At 42.8% G+C, this 20,003-nt stretch overlaps 1 protein-coding gene across 5 annotated transcripts; it reads left to right on the top strand.

Moving 5' to 3' along the window:
* Nucleotides 1-918: 918 nt before the first annotated feature.
* Nucleotides 919-19,843, top strand: ARL13A (ARF like GTPase 13A). Of its 5 annotated transcripts, none has more exons than XM_072956429.1 (12): nt 919-1,287; nt 1,369-1,503; nt 10,181-10,253; nt 10,612-10,682; nt 12,448-12,543; nt 14,782-15,031; nt 15,908-16,013; nt 16,715-16,893; nt 17,494-17,584; nt 17,679-17,859; nt 19,071-19,157; nt 19,370-19,843. In XM_072956429.1, the coding sequence occupies exons 3-12, from the start codon at nt 10,195-10,197 to the stop codon at nt 19,375-19,377; spliced, it is 1,128 nt and encodes a 375-aa protein (XP_072812530.1). In that variant the 5' UTR covers nt 919-1,287; nt 1,369-1,503; nt 10,181-10,194; the 3' UTR covers nt 19,378-19,843. The 5 variants fall into 5 exon arrangements, with proteins under 5 accessions (XP_072812530.1, XP_072812527.1, XP_072812532.1 ...); XM_072956426.1 differs by having other exon boundaries at nt 920-1,287; nt 1,369-1,470; XM_072956431.1 differs by lacking the exon at nt 12,448-12,543 and having other exon boundaries at nt 920-1,287; nt 1,369-1,470.
* Nucleotides 19,844-20,003: the final 160 nt, after the last annotated feature.

Below are 20,003 nucleotides of genomic sequence, written 5' to 3' on the forward strand. Positions count from 1 at the left end.
ATAGTAACTCTTTAAGCTAAGTTTTGTTTTCTGTATCTTTATTTTTAACTAAAAAGTTGCTTAAAATAACAGGGATGAAAGGGGAAAGGGAAAAAACCTGGTTCAGGGAAGGTTTCTTTTGAGGTGACAAGAAGATGAGAGAATTGAGAGATGAGAAGGAACCATGAAAGTGAAGGGTGGGAGGAGAGTATTTAAGGCAGAGACTGGACGCAGGAGATAAAGGGTAGGACAGGAAGTCCTGATGCAAGAATATGTAGTTGTTCATATCCTAGCAATAGGATGTGAGAGTGTGTAGATTTATTATAAGGTATTGGCTCATGTATTTATATAGTCTGGCAAGTCCCAAGATTTGCAGGGTGAATTGACAAGCTACAGGTCCAGGAGAGCTGATTAATTGGTTCCAGTATAGTCCTAAGGCCTGAGAACCAGAAAAGCTGATGGTATAGTTCCAGTCCCAATGCAAGCAGGCTCAAGACCCAGGAAGAGCCATTGTTTGACTCTGAGCCTGAAAGAAGGAAAAGAATCCAATGTCCCAGCTCAAAGACAGTCAGGCTTCTGCCTGACTTCTTCCTCTCTTACTGGGGGGATGGTCAGCTTTTTCCTTCTAGTCAGGCCTCCAAATGACTGGATGAGGTCTACACATTAGGGAGGGCAATTTGCTTTACTAGGTCTTTCTATGTAAATGTTAATCTCACCCAAAAACACCCTCACAGGAAAACTCAGAATAATGTTTGGCCAAATATCTGGGCACCCCATGGCCCAGACAAGTTGAAACACAAAACTAACTTATTACACTATGTGTATTACAAATGTATCAAACAACTTCACTAAAGGGGGTAGGCAAGACGTGTTGACCCAACTAACTTTGGAAATAAGCGGAGTCTGTAACACTAAAGGCAAACGGAACTGCTGCATTAAGGAAATGAGAATGAGGACTTTAGATGACCTTAGTATATCGATACTGGTTCTTACCTAATGCACTATATCAGCGTAAGGTGCTGTAAAAACTAATAAACAGAGTCAAGAAGCCAGAAGGGGTAGTTCTCACAACCTAGACACAGCCGCCACCAACGGGAAGTAGAAAGACTTCCTCTTTTTGCCTAGTAAGAGCTCAGCCAATGAGAGACTGCCACAACTCAGCCAATGAGAAGCCACTATACTGCAAACTCTCGATTCCACCAATGGAATCTTTGCTTACTAGGCCTCTCAACCGCCTTTTTTCTTTTATAAAAGAGTTCTCTCCCCTGTGTGGTAGAGGGAGTTGCCTGTGGCTCGCCAGAGTTGCAGGTCTGAAACTGCCGTTCTCCGCTAATTCTGAGTAAATCTATTTTTCGCTAGCGAAATAACTGACAGCCTTTTTTGTTTAAGGTCAACATTTTGGTGGCTCACAAGGGGATTCAGAGAAGACCCCCCCAACGACTCTGAGGCTGGTGAGCAGACAGGTGTGTGGAACCCAAGGAGCGCACTGAGGTAATTTTTTTCTCACCACCCCGAGGTTTGAGGGTAAGTCTTTTTCCTGGATCCAAACTTCTGCCCTCTTTGCGTTTTGAAACTCTCCAGGTTTAATTTGGGGTTTATTCTTTCTGATTAAGGCATTGTTCTGTGAGTACTTGTTTGGCACTTTGGCCTCGTTTCTTTGAAATTACGCTGTTCCAACTAGAACTGTGCTAGCCTTTAGCTTGATTTCTTTTGGAATAGGAGCTGTTTCATTGGAAACTGTGCTGTTTGGCCTTCAGCCTGACTCACTTCAGGAATAGGCTGTTCCATTAGAGCTGTACTGAGCAGCCTTTGGCCTGGCTCCTTTGAGTCTAGACTGTTCCCTCAGAACAGGCCTGCACGCTGTTTGAGGCTGTTTAAGCTGTTTGAGCTGTTAAGACTGTTTGAAAATTGTTATTTTACTCTAGAAAAAAACTTCTGAGAAATGGGATCCCAATTATCTAAATATTTTGAGGACACCCCCGCCTACAGGGACCCTGGCTGATTTTATGTTTAAAAACTGCAGTTCTTCCTCATACATATTTCTAACTAAAGGGACCAACCTCACCAAAGGCAACTTAGAACATCAATGGACATTATGGGGAAGTTCTGAAATCCCAAACTTACTTTTCTCAAAACCAAACTGGACAACCACAGCTCTAAAATTTCCAAAACTGAATGGAATGCCTATTCCGATTATTTTGAGGCTTCAATACGTTATCAGGAGCCTAAAATTGCATCTCTGCAAAATAAAGTTTTAGGATTAACTGAGGCAAAGAAAGAAAGAAAGATAAAATGGCTTCCAAAGCCTCATGTCCCTCTTCCCTGGCTTCTATGTCTCACATCCTGCCTCAGGTATTATCTTGTTCCTGTTCCCTAGCTCCACCTCCAACACCATCCTCCTTCCCTTCTATATTGCCTACAGTTCCTCTGTAACTCTCAGTTCCCCCATACCAATTCTCTCACCAAACTTTCCCTTTTCTTTGAAACTCTCCCCACTGCCTTTTCCACTGAACTTGTCAGAACCCATCCCTTTAAAATTAAGGCTTCTGAGGATCCAGAAGCTAAACTCAATCTTTTTTTATATTCCCTGGACTAAAGTAGAGCTGTGAACCATAGTCAAAGATTTTCTCAAAGTAACTGAAGATTGTCACAGGTTTTCTGAGGAATTTGATACAGCCATTCAAACTTACCAACCTGGTTACTCTGACTTAAATCAGCTAGTCATATACTCGTCAGCGAAGGCCAGGCCCAGCTTTGGAAGAAAAAATTGCCAACTGGGAAAATCCTGAAAGAGCTCTGAAATTACAACTGAGAGACCAGCCCATTAACTTATTATATGATCAAGTTCAGGCAACTGCTAAGTGACTTCATAGAGCAATTCATAGGGCTTTTCCAAAGCCTGTTGATTAGAACAAAATTCAAGCTTGCACACAAAAAAATCTGATAAACGTATTCATGACTATTACGATCAATTTCAGAATGTATTTAAGGAAAACTCTGATCTTTCAGATGTTGATTCCACCCAGGTAGCCTTCAACTCTATTTTTATTAATGGGCTGAACTGGGATCTTTTCTAGTAAAAAGGACCAGGATGGAATGGAAAACTATGTCCACTCCAGATTTACTTATCTGGCAAAACACCTCTCTCACACTCAAGATAAGTCACATAAAAGGAAAATTGCTAAAATTCTTAATCTTCAACTCCAGGAAATGGAGGCCCGTAACCAAAATCAAAACCCTCCTAGTTTCTGCTATTATTGCAAAGAGCCAGGACACTAGAAAAGAGATTGTTTACAAATTTAAGCACTTCAGGTGACTTCAGCTTTCTAACTTGCCTTTCCAACATCCTCCCAATGCTAATTGACAGGACTCCAAGGAACTACAGGGGTTTCTCCCAACCCCTCCCTCTTGATTATCTTGGAGAAACATTTCTCCAGATTAAGGATAAATCTTTTTCAGTCCTGACACCAGAGCCACACTCCTGGTGCTCAACCTTACTACTATAAAACAGTCCCTGTCTTGGAGTATTAAAACATTTCAAACAGTGGGGATCTCTAATGAACCTCAAGAGATTCCTCCGAACCTGTTGCTTTTTATTTAGGTCATTTGAGAGATACACACCCTTTTCTCCTTACTTCTTCCACCGTAGCCATTTATTTGGCTGAGACTCCTTATAGAAGTATCATGCTGGAATTTTTCTCTCAAAAGGAGGAAATGATTCTTCAATTTGATACTAGTCATCAAAGCAGCTAATCAAGTGAATTAAATGACTCTGTGAAATCTTTTTATTTGCTCTGTCTCCTTACGTGCAAAATCTCCAACTAATATTGGTAAAATTCACAGAACACCTCCCATCAAGATCCAAATAAACTTCTCAAAACTTCTCCCAGAATTAATCAATACCCTATAAGTAAAGAAGCTATTCAAGGTAAAAAGCTCATAACAGAAGATAATAAGGCTTAAGACCTTATTATCCCTTGTAATAGTCCCTGTAACTCTCTGATTTTACCAGTGAGAAAACCTAAGGGCTGAGAGCAGAGGTTTGTCCAGGACTCCTGAGCAATAAACAAGACTGTTATCCCTCGACACCCTGTTATTCTTAACTCTTATATGCTACTAACCTCCAATTCCACCAGAGGCAAATTCTTCACTATAATTGATTTGTGCAGTGCATTCTAACCAATACCTTTTTGCCTTCATTTGGGAAGAAAAACAATTCACCTGGATGGTAACACCTCAGGGTTATACTGAGAGTCCTTCTTATTTCTCACAAATCCTGAAGGCTGATCTGGATGATATAAAGTTCCTTGGGAGTTCTACTTTGTTGCAATGTGTAAGGTCTGCTTCTTTGCTCTCCTTCTCAGACCTCCTCACAGAAAAACAGTATCCACCTTCTAAAGTTTTTAGCCTTAAAGAGACATAAGGTTGTCAAGGAAAAATTGCAGTTTGCCCAAACCCAGGTTCGATATTTAGGGCATCTAATATCTGAAAAAAAGCTACATCTAGATCCAGAAGGTTTCATCATGTCCTAATTTCCCCCAAAACCAAAACTAAGTGCCAACTGTGAGGTTTTCTTGGGCTAGTTAGTTATTACTGGAACTGGATTACAAGTTTTTCTCCTATGGCCAAACCTCTGTATATTTTACTAAAGAGCAATACCAACCCAACTTTATGGGAAGAACCAGGCAAAATAGCCTTTAGGACGTAAAGGAGAGTCCGATGAACCCACCCACCAATTATCCAATTATCAGATTCCCTTTTTCATTTTTATATATGAAAAGGACGGTAATGCCTTTAGGGTACTCACCCAAAAACATGAGGACCACCATCCATCCATAGGGTATTATAGCCAGCAACTGGACCCTGTGGCACAGGGATACCCACCTTTTGCCTTAGAGCCATAATGCCACCTCCCTTTTGGGTAAGGCCACCAAAAAGATCATTGTGCAATCCCCTTTAAGCATTTTTGTACTTCATGCAGTAGAAGCCCTTCTGAATTCTCATCACACTCAACATTTCTCAGTCAGCCTCCTCACCTCCTGTGAAGTCCTTTTGTTAACATCCTCACATAATTCTTTTAGGTTGTTAATAACCTTAATTCTGCTACTCTTCTGCCCTCCATCACCAATGAAGTCCCTCACGACTGCTTAACACTGATGGATCACCTCCTGATACCTCGTGATGATCTGCAGGAAAATCCTTTGGGTAATGCTGACTTCTCATCATTCGCTGATGGTTCTTATTTAAAAGATGATAATGGCAAATATTGTGCTGGATATGCTATTGCAACTCCTTTTGATGTTGTTGAGGTAGCATGTTTACCTCTGGCTACTTCAGCCCAACAGGCTGAATTATATGCTCTTACAGAGCTTGTACTTGAGTCAAGCACAAAACTCCCAATATTTGTACTGATAGTAGATACGCTTTTGGAGCAGCTCATGTTTCTGGAACACTGTGAAAGCAACATGGCTTCCTAACTTCTAGTGGACATAAAATTTAAAATGGCCCCTATGTTCATGAATTATTGAATGCAATTCTTTTACCTACCACTTAAGCTATTATTAAAATTCCAGAGCATTCTAACCTTGACTCCCTGGGAGATAAGGGAAATTACCTTGCTGACATTTCCACAAGGAATGCTGCCCTTAAAGGAACCAACAGCAGTCAAATCTCTGTCATGGTCCAAAGGGATATTTCCCCAAATGATACTTTAGAAAAACTAGCTGGATTGACACAACATTGTAAAATGACTATAACTAAATAAAAAAAAGTTAAAAAAAAAAAAGAAAAGAAAAACTAGCTGGAGGAGCCCAACAGCTGACCTCAGAAAAGGAAAAACAAGACTGGAAATACAACAACTGTTGGTCTGATAAAAAGAGAAAGCTCTGGTTCAGACCAAATAACAACTCAGTCCTACCGGAGACTCTAAAATTCCCCTTCCTAACCACTGTACATGCATTAAACCATTGGCCTACTGACCAAATTATAGCTTTCATGAATCAGTATTGGTGGGGAAACATTAACAAGGCTGCAAAACTACCTACCTCACTTGTCCCACTAGTCCAAAGTACAACCCGGGGAAGCCTGTTCTTACTGCTCCTGGACATTTAAACTGCCTAATGGACCATTCGAGGTCTGGCAATTGGATTTCATACAACTTCCTCCATCTCAGAGATATAAATATGTTTTAGTCATGGTCTGAATGTTTTCACACTGGACTAAAACATTCCCTTGCAAACAAGCTACTGCCTCTTCTGTGGCTAAAGTCTTTTTGTAAAATATTATCCCCACCTGGGGAATTCCTCTCAAACTTCATAATGATCAAGGGACCCATTTTCCTGGTCAGGTACTTTAGCAAGTCTGTACTGCTTGGCCAGTTTTACAACACTTTCACTGCACTTAACATCTTCAACCCTCTGGTCTGGTCAAATGCACTAACAGCATTATTAAGACTCACTTGGCAGATTTGTAAGGGCCCTCTAAGTAACTTAGCCAAAAGCATTGCCATTGGTCCTTCTAAATCTTAGATCCATCCCTTTTGGAACTCAAACTCTCACCCTTTGAGATAGCCACAGGACACTCAATGCACTTGGCTTCTGCCTCTTTTGACCCACAACTGATAAAAGGAGAGATACTTCAATATTGAAAAAGCCTATTGCTTCTATTTAAAATAACCATGTTTTGGTAGAGCAATGTTTTCACAGTGCGCTCTTAGGAGACGAAGACCTTAAGCATCCTTGCAACCTAAAGATTTCATCTACTGGAAAAGACACCACCAGAAGGGCTCTCTAACCTCACTGGAAAGACCCCTATCAGGTACTGCTAACCAACCTTTGTGCCATCAAACTCCAGAGAACAGACTGCTGGATTCTTATGACATACCTAAAGAAAGCACCACACCCTGAGAGGACCTGCATATCATCTGGTGACCTGAAAGTTAACAGTTCCCGGAATTGAAGCAGACAACATCTGATGAGACAGCTTACCCGAGACATCGAGACCAGACCTGCTGGAAGTTTGTCTGCCAAACCTTTGATGATGATGTAACACTTCATATGATCCCCAATGTCTATGATCTTGATGATATATGGACTTTAGATAAAAAATGCCTGAGAGATTTCCCTCCTACCCTTCCTTGTTACTTGAATGTGACCTCAATAGGTTTCCAATACGTGCACTTTCCCTCCACTGTGGGACACTATACCCAGTAAAGGTCCCTTCTGGCATTCAAGGACAAAAAGCCACTGGAACCAGAAAACCTGACTCTTGATCAGCCATGCTTTTAGAGAAAGATCATGATCAAAAGGAGGAAATGTAAAAATGAATAAACAAAAATCACAACTGAAAGTCAGGAGGCTAGAAAGGGGAGCTCTCACACCCTGTGACAACAGCAGAACCCAACAGGAAGAAGAAAGACTTCCTCCTCTTGCCTGGTAAGAATTCAGCCATTGAGATTGCCACAACTCAGTCAATGAAAAGCCACTATAATGCCAACTCTCAATTCCTCCAACAGACTCTTTGTTTACTATAGCCCCCCAACTTCCTTTTCCCCTCCTTGCTGTAAGAGGTACCTGTGTGTGGCTTGCCATGGTTGGAAACCCCAAATTTTAATTCTTTGTTGACCCTGAATAAACCCATTTTTGTTGGCAGTCTATTTGTTTTAGGTCAACATTGTTAATAATAGGGGAATATGGGTATTTGGGGACTATCTGTATTTGTAATTTTTCTGTATATCTAAAGCAGTTCTAAAAATAAAGGTTTTTTAAAAGTTGACTAAAAAAAAAAGATAAGTACCATACAGTTTGTCCAGAAGAAATGGAGAGGCCCAGAGCTGAGACAGTTACTGTGGTACCCGAAATCTCACTCACACAGCCTGTCAGACCCTTAACTTTAATACACAGACGCTGAAGCCAGACCACCTGGCTTTGAATTCTGGCTTTACGACTTACTAGCTGGGTAACCTTGGGCAAGTTACTTAACCTCTTTGTGAACCTCATCTCTTAAAAAGAATGAAAGCCCTGCTTTTTGTCATGTTATAATAAGGATTAAATAAGTTGAATATGTATAAAATACTTAAATGTGTGCTGGTAAATAGTAAGTTCTATACGAATACTTTGTAAACTGAAAAAGGAAACCATGATGACTAAAAGTTCATTTAGTAATTAGCTATAATCATACAAGGTAGGGAGATGTGGGTTTGGTTGCTATGAATCAGGCAGTGGTTGCCATGGACATGACAGAACCTTGCCAGCCACTGTTAGGACAATGTCATACCCTTTATAAGGGGGCAACTGAGCTGTGTTACTCTGCCAAGAAGGCTAGAAAGCTTAATACACCTTCCAATTATTCTACACATCTTATGTCTTTCACCCAAAAAGAACCAACTTCTAATCAGATACATAATTAACCACCTCAAGGTAAGAAAAGTATATCATTATCTCCATTCTATAGATAAGAAATCTGAAAATGGCAGGTTTAATTTAGGTGATTTCATCCCAGAGTACCCAGGAGAGGTGCTAAAAATGAAAGAAAGGACCTGATAATTCCTAGCCCAATTATTTTCCTTCTCGGTTACCCTATGTATCCTTCTTTAGGATATGTTCTTAAGGAAGAATTTGTGTGATACCAGTTTGACCTTTCTTAGTGGCACTAACAAATACAGACTGCCTGAGATCAAGTTAGGAAGCTCTGCCAATTATCAGGAAATAGACATGAAGCTGCTACTGGCCTCGTCTCAAAGGGAGATGGCTATCATGGAACCCAGACGATCAGACTCTGGTGTTTCAGGCTTCAGGTCTTATCAGCTTTATGAGCAAAGCTGGAGTGAGGCTGGTTTTGATCATAGGCCACGTATAAGGTTTCTCTTTTGTCTGGCATAAACCAGAGCCATTCTCCAAGAGGTCCTTATGGGAAGCCAAATAATTTCCTAGAGAATGAACTATGCTCTAAGAAATGATATGAAATGTGAGTCTCTGTGGGAAAGGCCATTGTCCAAAACAGTGGGTGACTCTGCAGAACCCTGCTAAGCTGGCACATACCACTGTGCTCATAGACAGCTAAGCAAAACCCATCTGGGTATGAGCCTAAGTACTTTGTTAACCCAACCAGAGCTTCCTCCAGCTCTGGACCCCAACATAATTATTCATTAGGAAAATATGAATCAAAACCACCACTAGATACTACTTCACACCCACTAGTATGGCTATAAACAAAAAGACCAAAAGAAGTTGGAACCATCCTGCACTGCTGGTAGGAATGTAAAATATAGAAAGAGTCTGGCACTTCCTAAAAGGGTTAAACATAGAGTTATCATATGACCCAGCTGTTATACTCCTAGGTATACACCCAAGAGAACTGAAAACACATGTACACACTGAAATTTGTATACACATTTATATAGCAGGATTATTCATAAGAGCCAAAAAAGTAGAAACAATCCAAATGTCCATTAACTGATGAATGGATAAACAAATGTGGTATATTCATACAATGGAATATTAGTCAGCCATAAAAAGGGATAAAATGCTAATACATGCTACAACATAGATTAACCATGAAGTGATTGTGTAAATTACTTTTTACTTAGGCAATCACTCCCAAATATGGCTATAATTTGAAACCACCTAGGCTGCTTATGCAACCCCAAGAATCTTTGAGAGTACAGCACCTGGACTGATGTTTGAAATCCATTAGACTAAATGATCTCTAAGGTCTCTTACAGCACTAGAAATTGTATGCAATCTACGATAGTGGGTCACCAACACCCACATTTCTGAAGCAGAGGCAATAAGAGAACCAAGCCTAATGGATAGTTGTTACTTAGAACAGGTCTTCCAATAGCTCCTTCTTGAAACCTAAGGTAGTTCTTCTCCAAGACATCACTCCATCCCACCCCGACCCCCAAAGCTGAATGAAGATATTCCTAACAGGGATAAACCAAGATTGAAGGGATAGGCCATACCTGATGCCATCATGCCTGTGTGGGTTGCTTTAGTGAGAAATCACCCTATTTTGCCTCTCGAGTTGATGATAACCAGTCCCTCCCTATATGACATAGGCAAGGTTGGACAGAATGAAGTAATGGACTTCCAGTAGTCCCAGGCTTTCCGTTTATCAGTACCCGTGTACTCATAAGCTGACTTAGGTTTGGTGTTAATAATGGGGCTGATTTCTTGTTTACTTGTTTTCTTTAATATTAAAGAGCAAAACTGAATCATGTTCCGGCTACTGACCTCCTGCTGGCCTCACAGTAAGGAAACTGAAGAGACACGAAGGTAATGTTGTAATTATTTCTCTAGACCTGTTCTCTTATTTCCTCCAATGTATCTGCCCACAATCCCTCAAAGGACAAGTCTTTATGATATTTATTGTTAGGTGAAGTGACTAAGCAGTGTCTACAAGACTGGGGGCAGGGTTGGGGGAGGATGGGCCATTCTACAAAGCCAGTGAATTGGGGAAGAAAAGCAGCCTTGGAGGCTTTGGGGAGGGGTTCCCATACCACCTTCTAACACCTTGCTGTGCCTGCCTACTGCAGGCAGAGCCCCAAACACCAGGAAGAGTAGAATCCTTTGTTTAGCCTGGGAACTAATGGTGCTTTTAAGGCTTTGGCTCATTTTTCTTTTCCATTTCTAGGAATGTGACCCTCATCATCATTGGATTGGACAACTCAGGCAAAACTGTTCTTATGGAGGCGATCCGGAGACGTAAGGAACTAAGAGCATTAGATACTGGTTTAGGTCTCCCATGGGCCCCAGGGACCAATGAAATAATAATTCCCTCCTAGCCCTTACTTCATGGCCCTCAGATTTCCTCTTTTGAAGGTAAACACTTCCCAACACACACACACTCACTCACTCCTCTCCTTAGGTGTTAGCAGCCTGTTTATGTAATGTCTGTCACCTGCTCCCTTTACAAGCTATCCTAATTGAACGTCCTCTCATGGTGTCAGTACGAATGAACTCAGACTATATAAAGCACTGCAGTCAATTATGAAGGATATTTGAAACAGTGTCTAGTTTCAGAGCTCAATTAAAGTGGAATTTGGTCTAGATAAGAAAGACAAGTGTGGGATGATGAGGAAGTTTAATAACATGCAACTCTTTGTGACAGTTCATATAGAGGGTTGGAGCTTGAGAAATGTTGTCAGTCCAGAGATGTGCAAGTTTAATACTAGATCTCCAGTTTAATACCTTGACATTTCAAGAAGCAGTTACACAGAATTGCAGGGAGCTACTTTTCCAGTTGTGAAGACCTTGCTAACTGCAGGCCAGTTAATCAAAGAGCCCAACACAGTGGCTGGCATAGGATGCCCTCCACTGAGTTTTAATAAATAAAAGAAGGGGGTATGAGCACGTGGCCATATTTTATATAACCTGGCAGCCCTATTCAAAGTATAGCAAAGGGCTAATCTGACTCCTCTGCCTCTGGCCAACTTGAAGCCAGTATCAGTTTCCTTGAATGACAGCCATAGCCCGCTGGCTGGTCTCACCGTCTCTAGTTGTCTCCCCAGTATTCAGTCCACACAGTTACCGGAAGGACTTGCCACACCTCTGCCATCATACCATTCTCATTCACATGCCCACACTTTCTGTACATGCTGTCCTGCTCCCTAGCACTTCATCCCCTCCATCATCTACCTGCTTAATCAAATGCCTCAAGACACAGCCTCAGCTTGACCTCAGGAAAGTTATCCCCAATGCCCAGCGCCTCCTTCCCTGGCTCCCACTCTATTCTGTGCCTCCCTCTATCATGCACTTACCACGGCATCGTTGTGCAACTGCAAGTCCACCCCCTGCACTGTGAACCCTTGAGGGAAAAGAATGGATCATTTTAGCTCTGTATCTCCAGTCTCTGTACTTTTATTGCCTTCAGGTAGGTACTCATATACATTTGTGGAATAACTGTTCTCCCAGACTCCACCATTCTCCTGAGGCTACATGTTGACTCTTAACAACTTCTCCCTCTCCCCCACCGACCCCCCAGAGGGGCAGCCCCAAGCACAGTTTAGCCAGTGGTTCAGCCTAGTATCCCACCTTATAACAGGCAGCAAATTTGACTCCACCTCTCCCAATTCTCTGATAGGCAGACACAGTAAAAAGGTAAGCAGTAGCAAGAAAACCAAGGAGCCAGGATAAATCACAAGATTGCTGATAAAGGTGGGGGTAATTTTTAGAGCCCAACTCAACCCCACCCTAGGTTCCTAGGTTTACCAGTCTGGGTGAGGCCTGGGAATCTATATTTTAAGAACTCCCCAGGTCTTTCTCAAAGCCAGCCAGCTTTGAGAAGCACTCACCTGCAATTACCCCTATGCTATTTTGTCTAGGAGAATACTGTCTGCTTTCCATCCTCATTTCTAGAGGATAGAGCCTGGACTCTTAAGTTCTTACTGTGTAACTTGCCTTGTGCTTGGTGAATAACTTGGGGCTGATTCCTAAACCAACAGGTTTATGGTTGTGACTTCATTCACAGAGTTTTCAATGGCTAAGGAGCAAAGCGCCACTGATGTCCATTCTGAAGAATATCTCAGGCCACCTCTGTCCATGGAGGACTGCCAGAGTCAATCCAGTAGGTTGCTATGTACCCAAAACATAATAGCTCACCTCCCCTGCTCCGGCAGATGTTTATGACTGCCAGAAACAGACAATAGCCTAGGCAGGAAGTTCTAATCTACGAGTCATCACTTGTGTATTTGAAGATACCAGCTATAAAATATTTTGGGACATAAGCCATTACTGTCAATGACTCTATTCACTGTAACTGTGTTGTCTGGCATGGTCATGTGGGGCAAGAAACCCGAGCATGAGCACAAGCAGGTGCTCTAAATGAGAGCGTTTAGAGCAGTGCCTCTTAAAACCTGGCTATAGATTTCAATCATCTGGGGAGCTCTGAAAAAAATGATGCCTGAACCCCACCGCAGGTCTATGGCATCAAACCCTCAGAGAATGCGGCCTCGTGGCAGGGGTTTCAAAAGCTCCACAGGTGATCCTGGAGCACAGTGAGTACTGAGCCAAAAATCAGAATCACTTGAAGCACTTTCGCATCTACTGACCTGGGGAACAAAGGTTCAGATATTTTCCTCTGAAGAAGGCTCAGGAATCAAAATCTTAAGCACACCAGACAATAATGAGACACAACAGGCATGAGTTTTACTGCTCTCTAAGCTGGCCTTGATACAATGAATATTTTAAAATTACCTTTAGAGTTTTAACCTATTCATTTATTTTTAAGTAGTCTAATCCAGACATAACAAATAACACATCAAAGTTATAAGTAAAAATTGTATGTTATGCGAAAGCTATAATTAAAATCATTGACTAACATAAAAACAGAAGAGGACATTATGAGATGACATTAAATGTGATATGTATATATACACACATACATAGAGACATATTATGTATACATAGAAATGTGTGGATCATGTATTTCCAAAGATCTGAAAGCATCCTGTTAACTTCAGAGCTAAATGACTTGTTCTGGCAATCCTATGGAAAATGTCCCAGGTAGATCTGATACTATAAATAAGACACTACTGATTCTGGTCTTGGAACTCCCAGGTTTAAGTGCACAGAATCTATAAAATCATTATGCTACTAATGTAGGCAGAGAGCTAGGCCAGAACTGTCAGCTCAACAAACTGGAATGTATCTACAGGCTGTCATGCTGAACTACGTTTCTCTGGGGCTGACTGAGGTGTGGAAGGCCCTGCAGGATTGTATGGTCTGACCATAGCCCTGAAAGGGCAAATGAATCTGAGTTTAGCATGGTTTCTCGGGGGAGATATGAGGAAGAGGACTTCATACTCTCATTCACAGTAATAGGCACGATGACCATTTATTGAACACCTACTAAGTGTAAGGGAAGGCGAGCCCCTCCCTCACAGAGCTTAAATTTTTGTTGGAGACAGCACACGCACAGAATGAGGTGAACGACCAGTGTAACAGACCATGTGCTCAAAGAGAGAGAGAAGTGAGAGCCGGGCAGGTCAGAGAGGCTTCCTAAAGAAAGTGGTACTTGAGATGAGCCTTGAGAAGAGCTAGGAGAGAAGGGCTTTCTGTTCATTTATTCATTCGCTTATCCAATTCAGTTAATAAATATTTCTTCAGCCCCTGTGTGCCAGCTTCTGTGCTCGGCATTGTGAAAATAACAGTAAAACCGAGGGGTTCCTATCCTGTTGCAGTTTATAACCCAGACAAACAAATCACAGAATGCAGAATGCTGTAATATGTGCCATGATAGTGGTTAAGTCCAGAAGACAGGCACCTTATCCAGACTGGGGGGACGGTGGTGTGCATTAGAGAAAACTTTCTAGAAGCAAGATCTAAATTGGTATTTAAAAAACCAACCAGGTGTTAAGCCAGCAGAGCGTAGTGGAGGAGTGTCCTAAGCGGCAGGAATAGCACCTTGTGAAGGCCCAGGACAAGAGAGAGTGTGACAGTCATGTGGAGTAGGGGGTGGGGAGGTGCAGGAGCCAAGAAGTAGAGGGAGGAAGAGATGGCGTGTGGACCAGGGACCCTGGACACCAGTCAAGGTAGAGATGGATCTGGCAGGTTAGGTGGTAAAGGAGTCTGTAGTCTATCCTGGAAGCGGTGGGCACTCACCAAACGTTCCTGAGCCAGGAGAGGGTAGCACGGGTAAAGTGTCAGCTTAGGAAGATGAATCTATGAGCAGGATGGCAGGACACCCCATAGGAGTCCTCAGGGCAGGCTCTATTCAAGTCTCAGATCACCTTGTGACAAATTCCTTCATCTAACTCTAGACCCCTGTCTTGTGGTTACTTCTCCTTTCTTCCCCTATGCATAGTGCTCCCCAGTAGGATGGGCAGTTGTATGCAATCTGAACTGACCACACTCCTGCTGGATGATCATGAAGTTTCCATCTATGAGCTGAATGGAGATACGAAGGGTCAAGAAATCTGGCCCAACTACTACGCGCAAGCACACGGGCTTGTTTTTGTCCTGGATTCCAGTGACTTCAGCCGCATGCCAGAAGTGAAGGTCATCCTAACACGCCTGTTGTCTGATGAAAGAGTGGCAGGAAAACCCTTCCTTATGTAAGATTCTACCTTTGTGTCTGATCTCCCCTTCCCATTTTGTGCCTTTAGAAAAGCAGCGACATAGGAAGGACCTAGGTGGTCCCTTTGTCACATCCAGCTAGTCCTCCTCTCCTCTTAGGCTCAGTGAGGGGGAGCAGCTCAGTCCTCTGGGGGTGGTTTTCAGGAGCCACTTTCTAGCAGACACTGCCATGGGGAAACCTATTACCTAATGGTGCAAAGATAATTCTGAAGGCGAGCATCAAAGGGAAACAGAGTAATATCTGGACCTTCCACCCCTATCCCTCAACTTGTCCTGAAGACTGCCTTCTTAAATTTGCTTCTCTTTTCTGGCTTCAGTCTCTGACCCTGAGACGATGGCAGAAAATCCCTATTTTGTATATTCATTGCCAATGGCCTCCTCCCTTGGTGGACTGCCTAAAAGTTATGTAACTAACACTTATTCCAGGCTAATAATTCGGGTGGCCCATCAATCTGCATCCCTCACCCCACTCCCTTTTAGCCTTTTTGGTTCCTCATTAGCACCCCCAACTCCAGCATGAACAGAGCTTGGAGGATGTCAAAGCTCCACATCTGTTCATATCCCAGGTAGCAATTCTAATGAAAGTTTAATGGCATAGCGTAGAGGAAGTGGGAAATGAGGCCTGGAGATTAATTGTGGTTTCAAATTATTTGTGCTATTCTTTCCTTCACTGAGAGGTGGCTAGAAAAATGTCTGGCTCACCTCACTGGATATGAACGCTAGTTCCTGGATACGCAGCAACTGTACCAGAATTGGTTGACCCCTCCCTTCCCTTTCTTTTCTTGCCCTTGACCTCAATTTCTGTTTCACTTGTCCTCTCTTCTTCCCTCCCTCTCTCCAATGCCCTGCCCTAGCCTGGCCAACAAGCAAGACAAGAAGGATGCCCGCCTCCCTTGTGATATTATTGAATATCTGCTGCTGGAAACACTAATGAATGAGAAAAAGTCCCCGTGCCGAGTGGTAAGTGTCCAGCCCTCCCCGCCTTCATCCTCTCCGGCAAGGCCAATGCCTCTCCTGGCCTGGTCCATAATCAGCCTCCTATGGCGGGTCTTAGGCAAAGATTCTCCCCGCCAGGCAACAACCATGGTCATGATTTCTGACTCAACAGTGATAATAAATATCACACTCTGATAATACTTCACATCTGTTTTCTCATTAGGCCTGCAAAATAGCTCTTTAAAATTGGAAGTTTCAAGAGCCTCGTTTTATGGATAAGAAAGCTAAGGCTCAGAGACTCTCAGTGACTTGTCCAGGGTCACACATCCAAGACATTACACTTGATTAAAGGATCTTAGCTTTTGTGCCTTTCATTTACTCTCTCAGGAGTGAATGCTGGGTGTCTTCTGGAAAGTCCTTTTTTTTTTTTACTTTGTTATTGTATTATTTAATTATTTTATCTCGGTTGGGGTGGGGAGAGGTAATTAGATTTATTTATTTTTACAGGAAGTACTGGGGATTGGACCCAGGACCTCGGGCATGCTAATAATTTGCTCTACCACTTGAGCTATCCCCTCCCCGCTCCTGGCAAGTCTTAAGAGCCTCTCTAGGCACAGCAGAGCTTACATGTACCTCTGCTCTTTGGCTCAGGGTGATTGGGATTGTGGGCCCCAGGACTCCCAGGCTCCTGGGCTGGAGCCTTCTCTTCTTTTTTTTTGTCACAGGAACCCTGTTCAGCCATTATAAACCTCCAAAGAAAGAACCATCAGCCTGTAATTGAAGGCCTGCGCTGGCTGATATCTGTTATTGAGTATAAACGTGAAGAGCTGCGTACTCGCCAACAGCCACCCCCATCAAGCATTCCAGCTTCCGGAAGTTTAGGCGAAAGATGCTCATCAGAAAGGTACTGAGCGGCCTGCTAGGTGTACTGATAAGAATAGATGCAGGATCAATCTTCAACATAAGCAGGGAGTCCTGGGAGGGGCTTGGATTCTGTGCAGCACTGGGCAAATCTCTCAAGAGCAGCTGGCCCCAATGGGGCAAGAGCAGTGACCTTGAGCATGCCAGCATGGTTCGGTACTCCCTCCCCCTGGCACAATGTGAGTCATCATGTTAGTGGGATGAGTTGTACAAAGGTGAAGCCATCAGAATTAGAGCTTCTCCAAAATAGGGTTTCTATTCCCTGGTTTGTCACACAGAAAAGGAGCACGAGCCCCTTAAGGAGCATACTGGCAATATTCTGCGGGTGAATATCCTGAAGCTGCCCCACATTCTCCGCTTCCCATTCTCTGATCCTCCCAATAATAAGGAAAGATGGGAGAGAACAGGAATGTGGAAAAGAATAGGATCAAGGTTTTGAGGAGTAAAAGGACTAAACCTCCTCTTGCTCGGTTGTCCCTTTCATTGTCCAAACACATATGGCAGGGATGGGGTGATGGCTGTGTTTGATTAAGGAGCTTGCACCTTTTTTTCACTATAGCTTTGTCCCTTCTATCTTTCCCAGTTTTGCTACCCGGATGGGAATGGCCAAAGGAAAAAGACCACTTCAAAGACAATCCTCAATGGAACCGAGGCCTCTAAAGCCAATCCTACAGGTTAACGGCTCATTAAATGTCACTGCCCTAGGGACCAATCACTGCACTCTCAGGCACCAACTGACCTTTTTTTTTTTTCCATCTTGCTATACAGAAAGAAGATATAAGAGTAAGAGCTAAAAAGAACATATCAGTTACATTTGCTTTAGAAGAACCCATGGAGGAAGGTGAATGTTCTGGGGGAAATGGATCTCAGAACATCACTGAGCATCACTACAATCAGCGTGCTAACTTGCAGTCCCAGGATCCATATGCCAAGGACAATCCTTTCGAAGGTAATGCCGGATCAATGGTTCGTCAGAGAAGAAAAGATAGAAAGACCTTCCCTAACAATTTATAAAACAGTATTCCTATTTTGAGTTTGAAACTTTTCTCATACTGTGGTTGGTGGTCAGGAGAAAGAGGAGTAGATGAAGTGTAGGGAGAGTGCTCAGGGACCACTCGCTGGCAGCCCAGTATGATGCCCCAGCACTGGCTGACACAAGATCTTTGTTTGGATGGCTGTAGGGTTAGCTTAAAGGTTATGATTTCCGGTGATGGAAGTATAAATTGGTACAACCTTTAGGGAGAGTAGTTTGGTTGTCAGTCTCCCTCCTGCTCTCCCTCTCGATACATATATCAAGAACTGTCAAAATGTGGGAACCCTATGAGCTAATCATCTCATATCTTGAACTATAGCCAAAAATAATTCTACAAGTACCCAAAAAAGGGTGCTCATGGTTGTTCAATCATGGTATTGTTTACAACAGCCGAAAGTTGGAAACAAGCTAAATGTCTAACAGTGGTGAACGGCTAAATAGATTATGGTGCCACCCACACATATGGAATGCAATGCAGACATTAAGAGGGCTAATGCTGTCTTACATTTACTGGCCTGTAAAGTTTTCCAAGACCTGACGTTTTGTTAGAGAAAATGGCAAGTCAGAGGACATCATGTACAGCATGATGTGTATACATGTGCAGAATATCTGGAGGGAAATCAAACATGAACAGTGGTTTTCTCTAGGGCTAAGATTCTAGGTGATTTTGAGAAGTAAAGGATCAAGGTACCTTTTTGTGGGTTTTGCTTTTATTGGAACTTTTTAATAATCATATATGATTCTCCCAGTACACTAAAGGCACTGAAAAAAAGCTGTGAGGACTTACAGGCCCATTGTTGTTAATAGCTTATGCCATCTCAGTGTTCCTTGGCCCCAGTCTCCATGATGGTAAACTGCCCATATTATAATTTCACCTCTGCTCTTCAAGGGATCTGGCCCTTCACACTACCCCAGAACCTTAGGCTGTCACACCCATACCAGAGGGGCCTGAACTTGGCCAGGGCTGCTGAGGAAGAGAGAGGCACTGCTCTGAGATTGAGGGGTGAGGATTAGAGTTGAGTGGAAGGAATCTGGTAGAACAGAGGAAGTGTTTTACTAGAGGTCAGAAAATACCCCTAAAATCTCTGTCCAAAATTGAAATCCATTTTTTATTTCTATAACCTCAGAACCAAGGGCAAAAAAGAGAATGGACACCTGGGACCCAGAGGAGATATTAGTGGACAATCCCTGTGAAGAAGCCTTTGGATCCTGTGGTTAGTATTCCTCACGGGAAGGGGAGAGGGGAGAGAGCAAAAGGGAGAGAAAGTATGAGGTCAGGGCAGAGGGTGTGTAGCTAGTGGGGTGCAATCTACACCCCCTAGGGAAGTAGTGAACACCCTCCTCCCCCGGATGTGGTGTGGGAAGGACAGGAAGCCTAGTACTTAGCTTCACTTGCAGTGACTGGCTGTTTTCTTTCTCTTTTTAGACTTTTAACAGAGCACTGAAGAGACAAATGGAGGGAAGTCAAAAGAAATATATCCCTCCTTCAGTGAATGGGTTTATTTAGAGAACCATCAGGATTACTTAGCTTTTCAGTTTCTGTTTGCTAATACCTCTACAGTCCCCCCTAAAACTCCACCTAATCTAACATAATATTCCTAAGAACCCCTATTGTTCTTGTCCATCGACATTCTAGCCATCAAATGAATCTTATCCCCACGGAGAGGCTCAGGAACAGCAGGGGAGCATCCATTTGAGAATGAAAACAACGTTGGCAAAGAAGATCAGAGCCTTGACATTTCTGTACCCAGATGCTCCTGATGAAGTTTGTGAACATGTCATGGGTGACCAACTGAAACTGAGGTTTAGATGTACACAGTCAGTTTAGAATTACATCTTCCCCTCTATGGTTATTGGGTATAAGGGGACTGGCATAAACAAACAATTTTTCTGCTGAGAATTAGGCTCTGTTGAATCATTTTCAGTCAGCCTCCAAAAACAACTCAGTTTTAAATTCCCAGCCACTGTCTGTGAAGCCTGGCAACGATTCTTTTGCTGGCCCTTCAAGGAATAACAATTGCTGTCTGTCCTAACATTTGGGTTAGGTATGCAAAACCTGT

This window comes from Vicugna pacos, chromosome X, assembly GCF_048564905.1.
Source record: "Vicugna pacos chromosome X, VicPac4, whole genome shotgun sequence".
Taxonomy (NCBI): domain Eukaryota; kingdom Metazoa; phylum Chordata; class Mammalia; order Artiodactyla; family Camelidae; genus Vicugna; species Vicugna pacos.

Coding starts and splice junctions, on each gene's coding strand:
- ARL13A (XM_072956429.1), top strand. CDS start 10,195: ATGTTCCGGCTACTGACCTCCTGCTGGCCTCACAGTAAGGAAACTGAA. Junction 16,014..16,714: donor AAAAGTCCCCGTGCCGAGTG/GTAAGTGTCCAG, acceptor TTTTTGTCACAG/GAACCCTGTTCAGCCATTAT. Junction 17,585..17,678: donor CTCTAAAGCCAATCCTACAG/GTTAACGGCTCA, acceptor CTTGCTATACAG/AAAGAAGATATAAGAGTAAG.